Source organism: Anopheles funestus, chromosome 2RL (assembly GCF_943734845.2).
Source record: "Anopheles funestus chromosome 2RL, idAnoFuneDA-416_04, whole genome shotgun sequence".
Taxonomy (NCBI): domain Eukaryota; kingdom Metazoa; phylum Arthropoda; class Insecta; order Diptera; family Culicidae; genus Anopheles; species Anopheles funestus.
Genome location: NC_064598.1, coordinates 52,535,141 through 52,553,041, shown reverse-complemented (window position 1 = coordinate 52,553,041; position 17,901 = coordinate 52,535,141). Strand labels below are relative to the sequence as shown.

Genomic DNA, 17,901 nt, shown 5'->3' with positions numbered 1-17,901 from the left:
ATCATCATTTTGGTATTTGTCCAACCATCTCCAAATAGTTAACCCAAGGTTTTCTGCCGCTTATTCGATCCTCTAGGAAGCATCCACTACGTAGGAGGGACATATACCAAAGAAGAAGTGCCTTCTGATTTTTCTAACGTGTTTTTAAAAACTGGAGACGATCCATGACAAAACTGATATTTTATACATTTACAAAAAATGTTATCAAATGCCATTTGAAACATCCGACTAGTGTTTGTGTTTGCTCGTTTTGATCGAGACGAAAGAGTCACTAGTCACTATACAATTGAAGAAAAAGAAATGAAAGTTACACACAAAAAATACAAGAACGCGGTAGGTTATTTTCAATCAAACTTTACTTACATAGATCCACGAAACTCCATAAGCTAATATAAGCTGAAAGAATGAAAATTGTTGCAAAAAGTTCGGCATGCAACTGCGAAATCGTAATCATGCACTAGTTATCTACCGTTGGAAACTTGGAAGCACCGTATTGGAGATACGGAAAAGAAGGCAACGAGAAGTATGGTGAATGTTAGGATCTTCTCACGGATAGGTGATGCAGCGCGAGGAAGAGCCCAAGCACTGGAAGGACGCCTTTTTTCATGCAACAGCACATCAGTATGTTCGTAAAACGAACGAAACGAACAAATCCTTCACCTTAGCTCTGTGTTTCATGTTTCATTTTGCATTCCTTTTCTTTCTTTCTTTTCCACAGTGGCCACATCCGAGGACTCCCCGGCGGCAATGAAGCTGAAGAAGATGTGGCTTAAGACACCCGTCAGCGAAGAGCAGGCCGCCCAGGCGGTGCTAGATCCTGCCCTAGGTTAGTGCTTTCGTTTTTCTCATTTTTTTTTCTCTCCCCAATTTGATATCTTTGTTTTACGCCCTCGCTTTCGTTGGAGTCAAGTATGGCATGCTAAATTTTCAATTTCGAATCTTAAACAAGGAACACACCGAACTGAACTGGGGGTGATGCTGCGTTGCTCTACCGGTCGGTTGGTTCTCCATTTTAAGCATCAAGATCAAGTGTAACATAAAGACGCTAAGAAATACGGTAGACGATGAGCCAGGCCACTCGGAAGGCGATAGCACCCCGTGTTTGTGTATGTGTGTGTGTGTGCATGTTGATACACGCGCACCAAGAGATATTGCTGCAGGATATTCAAAGTTTTTAAGATGCTTCGAAACTCCTTATCGGTGGTACCGCCATCAGTGGGAAGAAGATAGTCTCGTTATTTTAAGGCTACTTGTTTTAACCAAGCGCCGACGACGGTGACGATGGTGACGCCGAAACTATAGCGGATGGACCCCTTCCTCGAGGAAAGTTGTTATTTGATTGAAGCCTTCCAGTGGTCGGTCAGCGCGTCCAAAATATCTCATTCGAGAAGATAATTACAGTTAGCAGAGAAGGTGGTATAGTCGTGGAACGAACATTTGACGTGTGTATCGAACCCCCACTCTGTTGTACGAACGAAACCTTCTGCGACTACGGGCAATAATTTGCCGTCGTCTTGCGAGTCTTCCCACTGGCCCAAAAGCCACATTTCGCGCGGGCTCTATGAATAGTCTGCGGAACACATTTTCGTTCGATGCTGTGAAAGCGATGCCACTCGTTCGGCGCATCGGTGGGAATGAATTCTGGTTTTTCAGTTTGGGCGTGGTTGGAATTTTCATTTATGTGTGTACGTTCCGTTTTTTTCTCCTGCTTAGTTAATTTGCATGCGAACAGCTCAAGTTCATCGGGAGGTAGTAATTAGGGAATTATCGTGCCTTATTTTCCTTTTTCCCTTGTATCGAGCTTTACATCTTGGGGGATTGATTATCGTGATCAATGCGTAATTTGAGCAATAATATCTAGTGTTTAGCAAACTAAACAAAATACCTGATACGATTTGCTTTCGTGCATTTGTGTGTTGGGGTTTATTACAGATGTTTACCAAAAAGATAATATATTTGCCAAACCCTAAAGTACCTTGATACAGTAAAGTCTCGCTGTTGATACTTAATCAAAAGTTTAGACAAAGTATAATGGAGCACAGTTTTGTTCGTTTTTATCCTTTCTTTCGTAGGAACTCGGTTCTGTCCTACACAACGGCAGGCCAGAAATGCAACATAAGGAAAAGAAACTAAAAAAGGTCGATTGTGGGGCGCAACAGGAATTGAATTTCAAAACACGCGCTGGGGACGAGAAAAAGAACTAAAAGAAAAAAAACATTTGATGGTATCCTTGCTTATCTCTCATTTGCTCTTGTACCTACATTTTCTCAACGGGGAGAAAAAACTTAAGTGACAAAATGATACGAAAAGTCCTGTGTCGGAGGAAAGTGTTACTGAGCTCAGTCAGCATGTTGCGGTGGATTGACAAGGAAGAAAATATTCCTCGATTTGTGACCAGCGAGATGAATGGAAATTATCTCCCCCGCTATCTAGGGATCGTGGACTACATTTTGGATAAATTTAAAAGGGCGACATCTTCCTTATTAAATTGTTTGAATAAATTTAAATTAAAGATTCATCTTAATATTAATGATTTCAAGAAAATTTACTTAAACGTAGTAAAGAGAATCTTGAGTTATGTAGCTGATAAAGTAACAGTTTTTCAAGTCAACACTTCAATTTTACATTCCGCATTGGAATTGGTAACTGTAAAAAGTTTCCGTAAGGGCTACACATTTGCAAGAATCCTTAATAAGGTTTTCGAGTTCAACCGCGATTGGAATCATGTCTGGGTTCTGCTCATATTGGACTGAAATGTACCGAGGTCGACTTGTAATCCTTCGTACTTTCTGGAGCTTGTTCAAATAGAAGTTGATGCAGTGCAATGCTTTACTTTCACCCTTTTGCAAGTGGTCAAATGATTGGATTTACATACGATCGGGATTATGCTAATACTCGCGGATTCGTACTCGATGTGGCACCAAATGACCAATGTGCTACTGACATCCTCCCTTCAGTTGTGAACTCTTGTGAACCGGAAATTGAGAGAATATATGTGTGTATATATTTTATATATACATATAATCAATCTGCGGTGCTGTTAATAGAATGTGCTGGAAGCAGAGGGCTTTTGGTTCCTTTCATTTGAGCTCGAAATTAAAGGTACACACATGCGCACCCATCCTTCGGTTGGGTGGTGGCAGATTTGTTAGCGCAAATGCGGCTATACTTGCCCACATTTATTCACCCTATGCTTTGCCTTGTCCCCAAACTCCGATGCTTACGTAGGTGGAGCAGAAAGTGTTGGGAAGGTTGCTCCAAAAGGATGATGGCTGCGTTGTTTCGTGTGTATGCATTTTGTTGGAAAACAGGATAAGCAGAAAGGAAATGTGAAAACATGTGATAGCACAGAGTAGGTGGGTGGATAGAAAGAAAGATTAGGATAAGAAAGGAATGTACGCAGGGAGGAGAATGGTAAGTGTCGTCATGTGTTGTCTGTGACACTGCCTAAACTAATCGTATCCCGGCGGTAGGGCAGTGTTCGTTTTCTCTGTATCTATCATGGTTTTCTCTCTTCCACTTGAATATCTGTTATTCAATGATTGCAATACGCGTTTGGTCGATCAGGTTTATTCTGTGACATTCGTTGGTAACGAATGCAATTCCGGAAAACGTGAAGGTACTTCTGTGGTGTGCGAATATCCCTTCATGCCCACATCTCTTGTCCCGGTGTTAGGCTGTCAATGTTGACGCAAAACCAGTTTCGGCTTACAATCACAATCATTGAACAAAGTTCACGATCTTACCTAGGGCCAAAGGTACATGCAACGCTTTATGCTTTGGTTCTTGTTTGGAGTTTGTTGAACGATTCCAATGAGTTCTATCAAGCGACAACTGCTACACAAATACCAACGGACCAACATCATCACCATCATCATCATCATCATCATCATCATCATCATCGTCGTCGTTGTCGTCATTCTTCAAAAAGGACGACGGTGGTTTCGTGTTCCGTTTAGTCGCATGCAATGGTGGTAGCTGAATTGATAAGTTTACGTGTCAACAGTGAATCTAAATCAGAACCAAACGTGATTTAGATGATTTCAAGTTAAACATTAAATATCTAGAATCAACTTTCCCAGTATTTTTTCACATTTCTGGTATATTCAGGTAGTCTCCGAGGTACAGGGTTCCTTTGATACGCGGATTCTCAGGATACATGAATTTAAAAATTTGAAATCTAAGTGATTTTATAGCACAAAATTCATGTAAATAAGTTAAAATTTGGTTGATTTGTTTTCTAACTCAATCAAATGACTTTTAATAATTTCTTTAGAACGGCTTAGTGCATGCAATAAACGGCGCCGGTCCACATGGCAGGATGGGGTTAAAATCCCATCCGGACCAATCCCCCCGTAGCAAGGACTGACTATCCGGCTACGTGGTAAAAATAAGTCTAGCAAACCATAAAATGCCAGTGTGACCTGTAAGGTCGTTAAAAAAGCCAAGAAGATAGAGAGAGAGTCTTCGAGATAAATTTGATCTACCCGTTGTATGCGAATTCCGATTAGATATGATAATAATCAATCTTCTCAGTGAATTGAATCAGAGTACAAGAGTGGCTATAAGGCTTCGAAACTTGTACTTACTCTTTTGAGAATCATAAAAACTAATATAATATACTAATCCTTTGGTTATTTGTTTGTGTTTCAACTCAGTCACTCCCTGCTTAACTCACTCTTTTATCTTTTGAATCACTCGCGTCGTCTAACGACTCACTCTCTTCGGGATTCTTATCACTGGATAAGAGTGAGTAAAAGTATTTCGTACTTCTATTTTCATTTTAAATCACCCTAGTGAAGTTAATAAAATTATTCGTTCGATTACGGAGCTGTGACAAATTGTGCGTACGGTAATCGGCATTTCTCCAGTGATGCTTACACAAACTTATCAATTCAACTAACTTGTCGCACGCGTGGTGTATGTATGTTTTGCCAGGATAACGCACCGATCGCGCACAGTGCACACATACACCCGGCCGCAGCATCGATTCGCATCGTCGTCGGTTGATGGCTCGGTGCTTCAAACATTGACCCCATCCTTCCTTTCCGTTGCAACACTTCCACATGAACTTCATGGTCGTGTCCCCCCCCCCCCCCTCAATCCCTTCTTATTGTTTCCGTCTATGTGCGAGCGAGCGAGAGTCCCGGAAAGAGAACAGGAAGGAGAAAATGCGACGAAATATATATTGCCGGCGATGGCTTTTCCTGATGGTCTACTACGGCCCCTTTTCCACCGTCCGCCTCGGTCTGTTCGGTCCGTTGAATCTTTTCGTATCCTTCCCTGTTTCTAGTCGGTGTATTCTTCTTTTGCGCGATCGAATCCTGGCCGTCGCCGATGGTTGCTTAGCGTTTTCTCACCGAAACTGTTGGTTGCTGTTGTTCTTGGAGCCGTGAGCTTTTACGCCGTGTCCTCTTGCACACGTACAGCTCACAAACACGTACCCTTACAACGCACACAAACATACATGTACAGGTGCAGTGCAATAGAGTTAACCGGTATTGCAGCACCACCAGCAACAGCAGCAGCAGCACGCCATGTTGTGTTCCGCTAAGGTTTGCTCAGCCCTGGTTCCTCTTTTGCATCACCCGATGATGGTAGAATTTCTCCCATTTCTCTATACAACCATCAGCGCCAACTAGTGTTTCTTCTGGGTAGAACTTTTCCCTCTCCGGCCTGCCCTATCATCATCAGCATCGAATACAAATTTTACCAATTTCTCTATCCCTTTTATTGGTCCAGCACAGGGTGGCACAAAACGAGATGGATGAACATGGAAACATCATGGGGTGGTGTGGGTAGTTCCGTTTTTCAAGACCTCTCGCGTATTTTCCGTTCCTTCATCTTACAAATGGAACGGTGGGAGGGCTCTTTGAGCCTTTGGGTTTTGTGTTCGATGTATGCAGAAAATAATGTAAACCCAAACCTCTCTCTAATTCTTTCTCTTTCGCACATTTCGCGTACACTTGCCGTTGCTACCAGTCCACTTGTAGTCGTTCTGTCTCCTAGTATCCCATTTGTGTTTCTTCCGAAACGCTCCACCCGACACCCACATTGGCTCATCGGTGGGTTTTTGGCTTTAACAATTTCACTTTTGCGGCAGCGCGGCCCCTTTTCCTCGCAATGCTTCTCCTCTCATCCCCCAGCGGCTCGTTCTTACAGCCTCCATTCTTGGTCCCTTTTTCGGCACTCCCTCGACGGCTCCTTTGCTGCTCGCTCTGGCCGTACGAAAGGATCGGCAATGAATTTACCCGCACGTACCTCAGTTTTACTTCCTTTGGTCCATCTGATCCACACCCGTACACCGTCCAGAACTCCATCAGCAAACTTTATTCAGGCGCTCTCCGGACGGCTGCAAAACTTGGCTCAATACATTCGAGAACCCCACAGGAAGAGTAGGTGTCATGGATTCGAAGGGTGGCAGTACTAACCACCACCACCCTCTCGGTGCTCAACCACGTCATCATACTGCTTCCTTACACCACTGTTCATCCAATAATTCTTTCCTCACAAAACCACCAAAGCTTCAATGCGCTTTCTCTCTCCTCGTTGGTAGTGTATTCTCGGTGGCTTGCGTTAGCGGAAATGCTTCCGTATCGCGTTTTTTTGGTTTTTTGTTGTTGTACGCTCCGTTCTTGTGGACAGGGTGAAAAGAACTGGGTGTTGGAAGTGAATGTATATACGTGTTTGTGTGAGCGAGCGTGGTTGTGTAAAGGAGAAAGAGCTTGATTTGTGGGGCGTCGTTCACAAAATGAAAAACTCACAAGCAAAAGCAATAGAAAGAAAATGAACAAACACAGACAAATATAAATATAACAGAACAAAACAAAAATCATCATTGATAAAAATGCAGAAAGTAAAATGAAATTACACACTCTGTTCGTTAGGTCTTCTTCACTCTCAACTCGAACAGTTATGCAGATGACGATTTACCTATCAATACGCACCTCTCATTAATAGTATGATATGTTAGTGTGAACAGTTAAACTTGAATGAATTTATACAATACGAAAGTTGAATACTTTTAAATTATGTTCCAATGTTGATATTAGGTGAAAAAACTGATTATTTTGTCATTTTATGCCGTTCTGTCGTATGAAAAGCCAGTATCGTTACGCCGGACACCACCAAACACTTTCTCTCGAGAAGAATGAATTAACATGAATTAAAGGACCCTATCACTATAATATATTTTTTTCGATTTCGTTAAAGTACTCTCTCAATAAAACAAATAGACATTCCATTTCGGTGGATAATAGAGGTTCCATTTTCATAAATAAATATCTAAACTAGTTGAAAAAAACTTATTTTTTTATTTTCCTGTACGTGGCTGTAAGTGTTGAAGTTGAATGTCACGAAAATGAAATCCCAATCCACGGAAATGAAGTTTCCACCGATTGTTCGAATAGTTCCTTATCAGAATAAAAAATTCTTTTCATATTAAAAATAGAAGTATAAAACCATATACAATAATTTCCCGAGTTACGCAAATAATGCGTTTCGGACAAACCTGCGTAAGTTGATTATCGTTCAACACGACGTTCATACTTCGTGTTGAGAAATTGGACACACAAAACAAAATTAACCTAAACCAATATTTATGCTTATATAATTTTTATGGAATAATTATACACGTATTTTTGGGAATAATTTAAGACAAGCAGATAAAAATGTCAAATTCTGTTGAATTGAATTTCGCATAAAAAAACTACAAAAAATATTGATCAATCATTCGACTATCACATAACTCGGAAAACACTGTAGTATAATTTGAAATTAGCTTGAGGAGGAGAGAGGTCAATTAATTTTATTGTTTATTTGCAATATTCTTCTTCTACCCCAATTGTTAATTTTATTCATTACAATTTTTACAAGGCATTTTCGTTTAGTTTTTTAGAAAAAAAAATCGGAAAACATTTTTTGATATCTGTTACATCATTACGATTGTAAAGAACGTTAAGCACTATCTTATGATGATTGTGCTTTACTTTTAGGAGTTATTCTTCTTTGTCCAGGTTCCCAAAAAACAGCCTATTCATCATTTCGTTACATTTCCAAACCGTTTAATTGATATAATGAAATGCATCCCTATGAGGCATCAACAGCACAACTATGAAAGTGGCAACAAACTGTCACTGTAGGAAGACGATAAAGCAGATAATGGTAAACGCTTTTTAAAGAGTGCAGTGGCAACAACTTACACTTCAAAAAATAACCAGTCACCAAACCACATCGTGTCAGCTTTATGGGAAATCTTTCGGTCATTTGATTGGTTATTAAAAACCACCCAAACACATTAAAGTGAGGAAAATTGGGCAATAACAATGTGGGTAAGTACGGAAAAACTCGTGTAGTGGGGCTGCTCGGGTGTCACTGACATTGGAAATCAGATGCTTCATTTTACGATGAGCAATCTGCCCCTCAGTGTCAATTCAGTGTTTCAATGTTGCACTGAAAGCGAATGAAACGATTCGATTGAAACACAAGAGAAACGCGATGATGAATAAATCACACTAACCAGGTGTGGAGCTGCCAGAGAGACAGCCAGAAGACCCCCTTGTGTGCGCGCGTGCAGCGATGGTTGGAAATGGAGCATAATAATTATGTTTTGGTGCGCCATGGTATAGTGCACCGGGATGATGTTTTTATTTCATCTTTTTAATATCGCTTTTATCATCACTTGTTGAACACAGGCGAATTGTCCGCTGCAACACGGGTGGAAATTGCGGTTTTGTGGTTGACCGTCGAGCGGTCAGTTCTTCTTTTTGCCAGATAATTGGTTCGCTTGCGTCTGTATGAGGTAGACAAATGGGTGCGAATGGAATTTGATTATTGATTTTGAACTTTAACGGACGGAAATGCTGCTTTAAAATGTCATATGATGCAATCATCGATCACCAATTGATAAAATTTGGGTCATTCTTTCATTCATTTTTGTTGTTTGTTCCTGGAGTTAGAAAGGAAAGAAGGAGAAAAAACTTTGTTATTTCGAATTTCAAGGCTTTATTAATCCATTACTTTCTAATTAGCGATGAACACTAAATGGACTACGGGTAAAAGCTTGAAGTCGGAATTAATATCCTGGATGTCCTGTTTATTTTGATGCATAACGTTTGTGCTGATATACCTTAAACATTTTAAAATTGATTTTCCACTGAAATATGCACCATTAATATGTAAATTAAGACATATTTATAAAAAGCAATATAACTTACAAATTTATTTATTATTTCTTGACACAGAATTTGTGTTGAGAATTTCGAAATGGAATCATGAATCTAATCCTAATCCGAAATTGAACAAACGGATTTGACTTCAAACAAATTGAGAGTCAACTCCTGATTGGACTTCATAGTCAACTTCGGATTCAAGCCCGGAGTCAACTCCGCATTACTACAGGATCCAAGCGGTAGCTGAATTTGATAGCTACTCATGTGTCGATTTCGATGTTTGCTCCTATCTCAACTCCGGAGTGGACATCGGAATGAACGCTGAATTTTTCAGCATTATACCACAGGTTTTCAAACTGTTTTCAAATAAGTTTTTCCTGTTTTCTTGTTTTTTGCGTGTTTTTTTAGTTTGTTTCTTTATTGAAATGATTTATATTTAATCAATTGTCTTTACATTGGTTTGCTCTCTACTCAAGGTAGGGGAAGTTATAACTCTAAGTTTTTTTTTTTTGTAATTTCCCTTATATTTTGTGGCATTGTACATAATCTGACACTCATTCTGGGGCTATCACATATTTTTAAATATATTATTTTCGAATATAACAAATGAGTGTTGCGCACTTTTCTTCAACATTTCTAGTAGGTTACTTTTGGATTTTCCACAGTTTTCAATATCAATAGTTTTCAATTGGTATTGATATTGGATAGCAATGTTTCGAAAGCTCCGTTGTCGTCGGTGACGTTATTTATATACTTTCTCGTATTTTACACAAGTATCCAATAGTTGCTTTTCCTGTAATTTAGGAAGGGTGATTTTCGTTATTTAACTATTTTGTTTTGATTTTTTTTCCGTTTTTTGTAAATTAAACAGGGTCTACCTTGTTGTCAGCAGGAGTTCATATTCCGAAGTTAATATTCCGGAGTTCGATTGCTGCTACTTCGGAAAAAATTGGCTTTTACCTTTTACCACAGAAAAAAATATATATATCAGATGTCTTGTTGTTGGAATGCAAGATATATGTAAAAAATAAGATTTTCCTCACTTGCAGAATTATATTCGGTCATTAATGTAAATATCCAAAGATGTAGTAGGTGTAGTTGAAAATGTAGTTGAATAATTTGAAAAATTCATCTACCTATTGCTATATTGAGCTTTAAATGGACTTTAGGAGGTATCATTTGCAATCGACATTCACGCGGCGGAAGAATATCGGTATTTGTCTTTACGCTATATACTTGCTAGTACAACTGTAGTTAAAAAATCTCATGTGAAGTAGAAATTTAACAAATAAATACATATCTAACATGCAACAATCCCAATTAAGGTTTGCTTTGAGCAAGGAAGGAACGTGATTTGTGGACAAACGCCATATCATTCCACCGAACACCATTCGTACCATGGCTCGAGAGAGATTGCAAAGCGCCATCTATAACCGTTCCGTGGTACTGTTTCCCCCCTTTCCCACCCCTAACTGGACGCTTGATCGGTTGCGTTTGCCGTTTATGCTCGGTTGCTTGGATGGATACCTCACCACAAGTCATCTCGCTTGGTGTGCCGTACACATGTGTGGGATGTATCGCGTGTAACTGTGTGCGTTGTGTGCGGGTATGTAAATCCTCCAACCAAAAAAAGGGCGACCGACGACCGGATACAGAGCCACAAACCGAAAGCAGAGCAAGCAAAGCCCGGATCCTTTTTTCATCTTCACTCGCGAAAATGGGTTTTCCCGCTACTCCTCACGGCCACCATACCATCGCAAACCTTCCATGCTCTCTGCCTCCCTTCCCCTCCCCGAGTCAGAACTCCACAGTACTCGGTATTCCGGAATCGGTTGTGTTTTTGATGCCTTTTTTCCCCGTAAAGAAAGGGCACCCCTCAGTCACAAGGGGTGGAAATGACAGGGGGCGGAAGATTATACGAAAATTTTCGATACACAAAAACCCTCCTTCACGGTTCGTTCTCATCCACGTACCTTTCCTACCACCTACCCGTACACGGTTGCTTTCCTTTTTGAGCAGCAGCTTGTGATGTAGCAATGTTTTCCCGGGGCCCAGTCTCTACTAGTTTTCGGGTACCTATAGTAGAAGAGTCCGTCATTGGGCAGGATGGTTTGTTCTCCTGTGCAATTAGAAAAGTGGGAGAAATTTCATTAAATATTGAGCACCCATTTTCTCGCACCCGGTCGGTACCACTGGACCCCTTCCACCATCACTGGTGAAAGTTTCGCTTTGCGGCGCGCCCTTGCAACCCAAATTTGGTGCCACCATCGAGCTTCGAGCTTCCTCCTGCGTTTCTTTATTCGACAACGTCGACGTCAAAGCGCCACCGTCATCGAGTTTGGTACTTGCGAAAAACGCAAACGCAACTGTAGAAAATGTTCTCCACCTCATCGGTGGTACACCTCTGCATTATCCTTCCCGTTCGTTTGTGGTGGTCCGTGTTGGTGGAGATATACAAAAAAGAAAAAGAAGAAAAAATGTTATCTCCAGGGACGGATGAAAAAGGTGGTTTTCTGTCGTCGATACGCGATAACAGCGACACTTCGTCCCGAAATGAAAGATGAAAGGTGCGTCCATGTTGTGTGTGTGTGTGGCTTTTTGCAGGATTGAAAAGCGTCGAAAAAGATGCCTCTGCAGAGTGCTGATGTGTGTGGAGTCTATGAAGACTCCCGCGTTACCATGGAGATGTTATGAAAACTTTCAAGTTGTTATTAAATTCTTTTGTCCCTTTCGATTTATTTTATAGTTTTGATACAAATATATTCGAGTGTAATTACATTTCCGTCTATTTCTTTGTAAAGTTCATTATTGTAATGCGAACGGTGAGAGTTGGTTTTTGTTTTGCTTTGAAATAATTGAACTTTATTCTGCACGCCAAAGTGTCGTCGACATGTTGTGTTAGTCACGTTTGAGTGTAATAGCTAGTACACAAACAACGATGCATATTCAATTTCAATTTGAAGCGCGACTTCAAATGCACCTCTTTCGTTCGATATTAGAACAACCGTTCGGCGATTCGGTTCTGTAGCGATCTTGTGCGATTAACGCACGTTGCCATTGCCCGCAGTGGTGCCCACCGCCATGTTACCATGGAAGTCTGTCAAACTTTTCCACGCTTCGACGGTTTCACCGGTCACGGAAATGGGGAGGAGAAGGCAATTGATGTAAAGAGAAAAGGAAGGTAGGACGAGCGATGGTGAACCGAAAATCGAATTTCGCCAAAAACTGAAGTGGGCACTAGCTAACACTCCCCAATACAGTACCGCCTCTCTACACCGAATGCGACTGACGCAAAGGGGATGTTAGCTAAAAAAAGCCTCATCAATTCTAACCTCAACCACCTCGGCGGCCACCTCCGTACGCGGACTGGCGGCATTGCTTTTGCGTGAAAAAAAAAAGGAAACTCAAACCCAGATACACGTACGAACGCGCTTGAATACGAATATACCCGCGTATATTAAATTTCTGCTTGAAAGTCCTTTACACCCAGACGGGGCAGAGAGAAGGAGAAAGAGAAAGATAGAGAGAGAGAAAGAGTGCGTCCGGAACAACATCCCTTTTTCCAACCTTTCGCTCTTGTCTAGCAGCAGACATGTAGCAAAGCGTTGGAGAAAATGCGGCAAAAGGTTTTTTCCACGCTTTTCCACCGTCCGCAGTATCCCTTGCCTGCTTCGCTGTATGTGTGTTTTGTATGTATGCGAGAGCGGCAGCATGGGCCTATTTGTTTGCGTACATTGCGCCCTGCTTGCGCTTAAATTGCACTCGGAAAATAGGAGGAAAAGCCAACCAGGCTTTTTCAACCAAGCAAGAAGGGATCGGAACCCCCCCGAAGAATCGTTTTTGAAGGGACGGAATTGTGAAGCAGGTGAAGATGATGATGATGATTGGGTGGTGGTGGTGGTGGTGATGGAAGAGCAGAAAAGGACACCGTTGATTTGTGTTGTGCTGGAATCCTGAAATCGGGCAAACCAGAAAACGGACTTGCATGCGTAATGGTGTGCGTAAACAAAGCGCAAATACAACGTCATTATGTGTGCGTGTTGAGGAAGGGGTTGTGGAACAGATAGCAAAGGAAGGATGGAATGGGTGGACACTACGATACTAGCAGCCGTGGAACATTCGTTCTATAAAGGACAAGCGTTGTGGGAAAATTGAACGTTTGCTTATATCGAACGGCGGCGGTATAATGGCGTGGGCAAGAAGGGCAAGTAATGTATTTGGAAATGGAAAATCCTTCACAACGCTGTGTTGCAAATTCGACCAGAATATTTCCTGTTCATAATAACACGCCAGAGAAGAGTTTGTAGCATGAATAGGAGCTTTTTGGGAAAATATTTAAATCAAAGATAAAATTTAAATTTTTTGTCTGGAAAAAGCATTTCACCCTTACCGTACATTTAGCGTTTGGTAATGTTATTAAACTGAACAAAAATTATTGAAAAAAAAAGAAAAAAGTTGAAATACGAAAGAAAAATTAAAAAGCGATTTATATATGACGATTCGTAAAAGAGCACAAAGAACATGGGGCTTTGCTACATATATAGTTTAGTATACATATGCTAACTTCTATGACCGTTTTGCAATGACACGCACTTGGGACGGTGCATCGGATGCGTAGACGATGCTTCTCATATCAAACGGACGCTAAAACGACGATGACGCGGACATGCATGAAATTGATTGCATGCATGCTTAATTAATACGGTCGCCTTCCGGTTGTTGTTTCGCACGATGTTGATGGCCAACCATAGTGAAATAGTCAAGCGGACGATATCTTCTGAGGTCGTCGTGGGTGAGATGCGCGGGTGATGCTACATTTTCCTCCTTACTGTGGATGTGCATCGCCCTAAAACCTCGCTTACGTCCGCGATTGTGTCCAGGACCGCGTTGTACACAACTTATAGGTACATGATCTGTCGGTGTTCCATGTCTACGCTAAAAGCACGCAACTGCGCGTGATGTTGTGGATTGATTTATGTGAAGTTTCGCCGACGAACACACAACAAATGATAAGGATAAATAAAAACATGTTTTTAGAAAATAATCCGATAGACAGTATCTGTCCTAGAATCGTTTCGTTTTTATCGTTTATCGTTTTTTGTGGAGCGGAGAAACTTATATACATATATATTCTGGATATAAAATGCAGTTATTCGAGTTTTGTTTGTCTTTATACAGTCAATTGTTTTATAATCTCCTTGTGAAAACGAAATTTTTTTTTCTGATTTTAACTAATGATCGTTTTTCTTCTTCTTTGATTAACTTACAGTTGCTTTGGAAGAGGAGCGTAACAACAGTCCCAACAGTGGCGCTGGTAGTGGCGAACGTGGGGAGCATCTTAATCCGAAGCAACGGCATCAGATGAAGCAGCGGGAACTGTTCCTGTCGCGCCAAGTCGAAACACTCCCTGCCACCCAGATACGGGGCAAATGCTCCGTAACGCTGCTAAACGAAGAGGAATCATTGCTCAGTTACTTGAACAAAGACGTGAGTAGTAGTAAAGGATCGATTTCCAAATCGGCGTCATTGAATCCGGTTACACCAGTCGTTACAATCGTGCTCTCGTAATATGTTAATTAATAGCACCATTTTGGTTACTACCATTTATCGTCATTCCTGTTCGCCATCCCTCCCCCCTCAATCATTTCGTAGCATTTGTTTTTATTTTTTGAATGAACATGGCAATTTTTGTTCTTCTCTCTTTGCAGGACACATTTTTTTACTGTCTCGTGTTCGATCCAACGCAGAAAACGTTGCTCGCGGACAAGGGTGAGATTCGAGTGGGTGCTCGCTATCAGACGGATCTGCAGCAAATGCTGAAACCGGGCGAAAAGGACGATCGCAACATAGAGGAGCTAGAGACGCTTGTGTGGACGCCGCAACATTCGCTTACCGATAAGAAGATCGATCAGTTTTTGGTAGTGTCTCGATCGGTTGGCACCTTTGCGAGGGCACTCGACTGTACCAGCTCTGTCAAGCAACCGTCCCTACATATGTCTGCAGCAGCTGCAAGCCGTGATATTACCTTAGTACGTAATATATATATATATATATATTCTTAGCGAGCTGAGTGAAATTATTTAAATCCGTAACTGTTTGTTGATTGACATTTTTCTCCCCGCCGCACAGTTTCATGCTATGGATACGCTCCATAAACACAACTATTCGATAGAGACTGCAATGTGTTCGCTGGTTCCATCGAGCGGGCCAGTTCTTTGCCGGGACGAGATGGAGGAATGGAGCGCCTCGGAAGCGAATCTGTTTGAAGATGCGCTCGATAAGTACGGCAAGGACTTCAACGATATCAGAAACGACTTTGTGAGTAAACGGCAGTAAAGTACCTTTCGAGGATTTTCTATCTCTCTCACTCTTTGTTTATCTGACTGAGTCAGGGGGGAAAGCAGGACAGTCTAGTCTATGTTGTTGGTTACAACACCGGCAGCTAAAGGAAATTTGATTCAATATATTAAATCAGTAATGCTGGGGAAAAAATAACATAATCGTTTGCCCTTTGTCATTTCAGCTTCCGTGGAAAACGCTGAAAAGCATAGTGGAGTACTACTATATGTGGAAAACGACAGATCGCTACGTGCAGCAGAAGCGTGTGAAAGCGGTCGAGGCGGAATCCAAGTTGAAACAGGTCTACATTCCGAACTACACCAAACCGAGCCCGGCATTGATAACGAACAATAACAAGGGCATATTGAACGGAAATTCAAATGGAGGCAGCGTGGACATGATGATGTATAGCAGCACCAAGGCATGTGAATCTTGTACTACAATGGCTTCGCAGCAGGTAAGGTTCAACGTTAAACATATAATATGTTTATAAGTTTATAAGTTATAAGCATTTGTATTAATTGTGATAATACCGTTCTATTACCGTCTCCTGCATTGCAGTGGTACTCGTGGGGTCCAGTGCACCTAAACAATCGGCTGTGTCAGAACTGTTGGAACTATTGGAAGCGTTACGGAGGCCTTAAAGTTGCATCTAGACTAGCGGACAACGGGGAGGTCGATCCGGTGGCCACGATCAACACCAGTAGCAGCAATGCGTCGCCGGTTTCGCTGAAGAAACGAAACCCCGGCAGCGATATCGATGATGATCTTACAATTGTCGCTAGTACCGGTCCAATCGCGGGTGGCCTCAGCGGGGTAACCACTGTCACTGGGTCTCCTGGCGGTGGTTTAAGTAATCACCGACCACACAGGTATGCAGCTTCGCCCAGAGTGTTTGTGTTATCTGATGTTGTTTAATATGTGTTGTTGCCCATGCAATTTTAGTCCTTCATTTAAATGTTCCATTGTGAACTGTGGTAAGGAATTCAAGCTGAAGGCTCACCTGGCTAGGCACTACGCACAAGCCCACGGCATACAGATACGATCCGGCTCGCCACGACCCATCATGAAAACGCGCACCGCATTCTATCTGCACACGACCTTAACGACACGACTGTCCCGCCGGTTATGTCGACAGATAATACGATCGAAAAAGGCCGCTCGTCAACCCTCTTACGCGATTAACATTGCCAGTGTTAAGCAAGAGTGTAAGTATGCGCAACATGCGTCACATAACTACAGTATGTATTAAATGTATTCATGCTCTCGTATTATATATTTGCAGTTGCAAACGCGGAAGCTGGAAAAAGTATAACGGAGATCCGACGGTTGCTCACGTTCCGGAAGAAAGATCGTGGCAGCGTTACGCAAATCGCAAACCGCCTCGGCAATCCGGGTGTCAGTGTTAACGAATGGTTGGTACTAACGCCAAAGGAGAACATGCCGAAACCCGACGTGGTAGCGTTTCCGAAACCACCGAAAGCTCCCGACGGCACGCTGTTGTACGATCGGATACCAAATAAGGGTGAAGAGGCTGGCGCCAAACCGCCAAATGTGGTCACCACTACACCAACGACAGGAGTGCTCGGTGGAGCAGCAGCACTGCCGGGAACGGTCGGTGGTGCTCTCAGTGGTAAGCTAGCACCGTTGGTCGGTTCTGGCGGTCTAGCTGTAACACCGATTGTGGTCGGCGGCAGTAACAGCAGTTCCACAACAGCATCAACTTGTTCTGCGGTGGGTGGAAGTGCCGGCAGTACTGGATCCACTTCTGGTGGAGTTGGCAGTAGCGGTATGCCAGCGATCAATCTGCATGCAAGTACTTTGTCATCTAATAGTTCACCGAGTGGCCAGGGTTCTACTACTGGTAGTAGCTTAGCTTCCTCTGGGGCGACGTCATTGAAGCGTCGACCGTACGAAGATGCAAATGGAATCGATGGTAAGCGTATGGGCGAAGGCTTTAAGCATATTTGGTGTAGAATATGTATATTTTTTACTTACTTTTTACAGCTACTATAGCACCACCGGCCAAGCGACCGAATAAGGATCCCAGGCCATCGCATCGGCCTACACCTGAGCAATATGCGGCAATGATTGCAGCGGCGCAATCCGCTGGACAGCCGCTTCCCCGACACCATGTAAGAGCAAATGCATTGTGCAATGCAATCGATATAAGATGGTCAAACTAAACATTACTTTATAAAAATTGCAGATGAATGGAAAACCAAAAATTGCCCAAATGGCTCGAACTGGTTCTGGACGAAAACAGGTGATCAGCTGGAACGATGCGCCGGATGATGTTTTTTACCGTTCCACCAAAGCTGGCCGGTAAGTTATCATACGAACAAGTGGAAGAAAAGATCAACAAAAATATGTGTTTTTTTTTCCTATATTC

The 17,901-nt window shown here is 42.1% G+C and overlaps 1 protein-coding gene across 19 annotated transcripts in view; it reads left to right on the top strand.

The window, feature by feature from the left end:
• LOC125760779 (metastasis-associated protein MTA1) overlaps nt 1-17,901 on the top strand; it is a 42,303-nt gene that overhangs the window by 20,319 nt on the left and 4,083 nt on the right. For all 19 annotated transcript variants that reach the window (XM_049421255.1, XM_049421253.1, XM_049421256.1 and 16 more), the window contains 10 exons: nt 719-826; nt 14,440-14,657; nt 14,879-15,199; nt 15,300-15,488; nt 15,694-15,966; nt 16,071-16,381; nt 16,455-16,717; nt 16,795-17,445; nt 17,517-17,644; nt 17,719-17,834. In XM_049421255.1, coding sequence (XP_049277212.1) covers nt 719-826; nt 14,440-14,657; nt 14,879-15,199; nt 15,300-15,488; nt 15,694-15,966; nt 16,071-16,381; nt 16,455-16,717; nt 16,795-17,445; nt 17,517-17,644; nt 17,719-17,834 — 2,578 coding nt within the window. The remainder of the gene's footprint in view (nt 1-718; nt 827-14,439; nt 14,658-14,878; nt 15,200-15,299; nt 15,489-15,693; nt 15,967-16,070; nt 16,382-16,454; nt 16,718-16,794; nt 17,446-17,516; nt 17,645-17,718; nt 17,835-17,901) is intronic.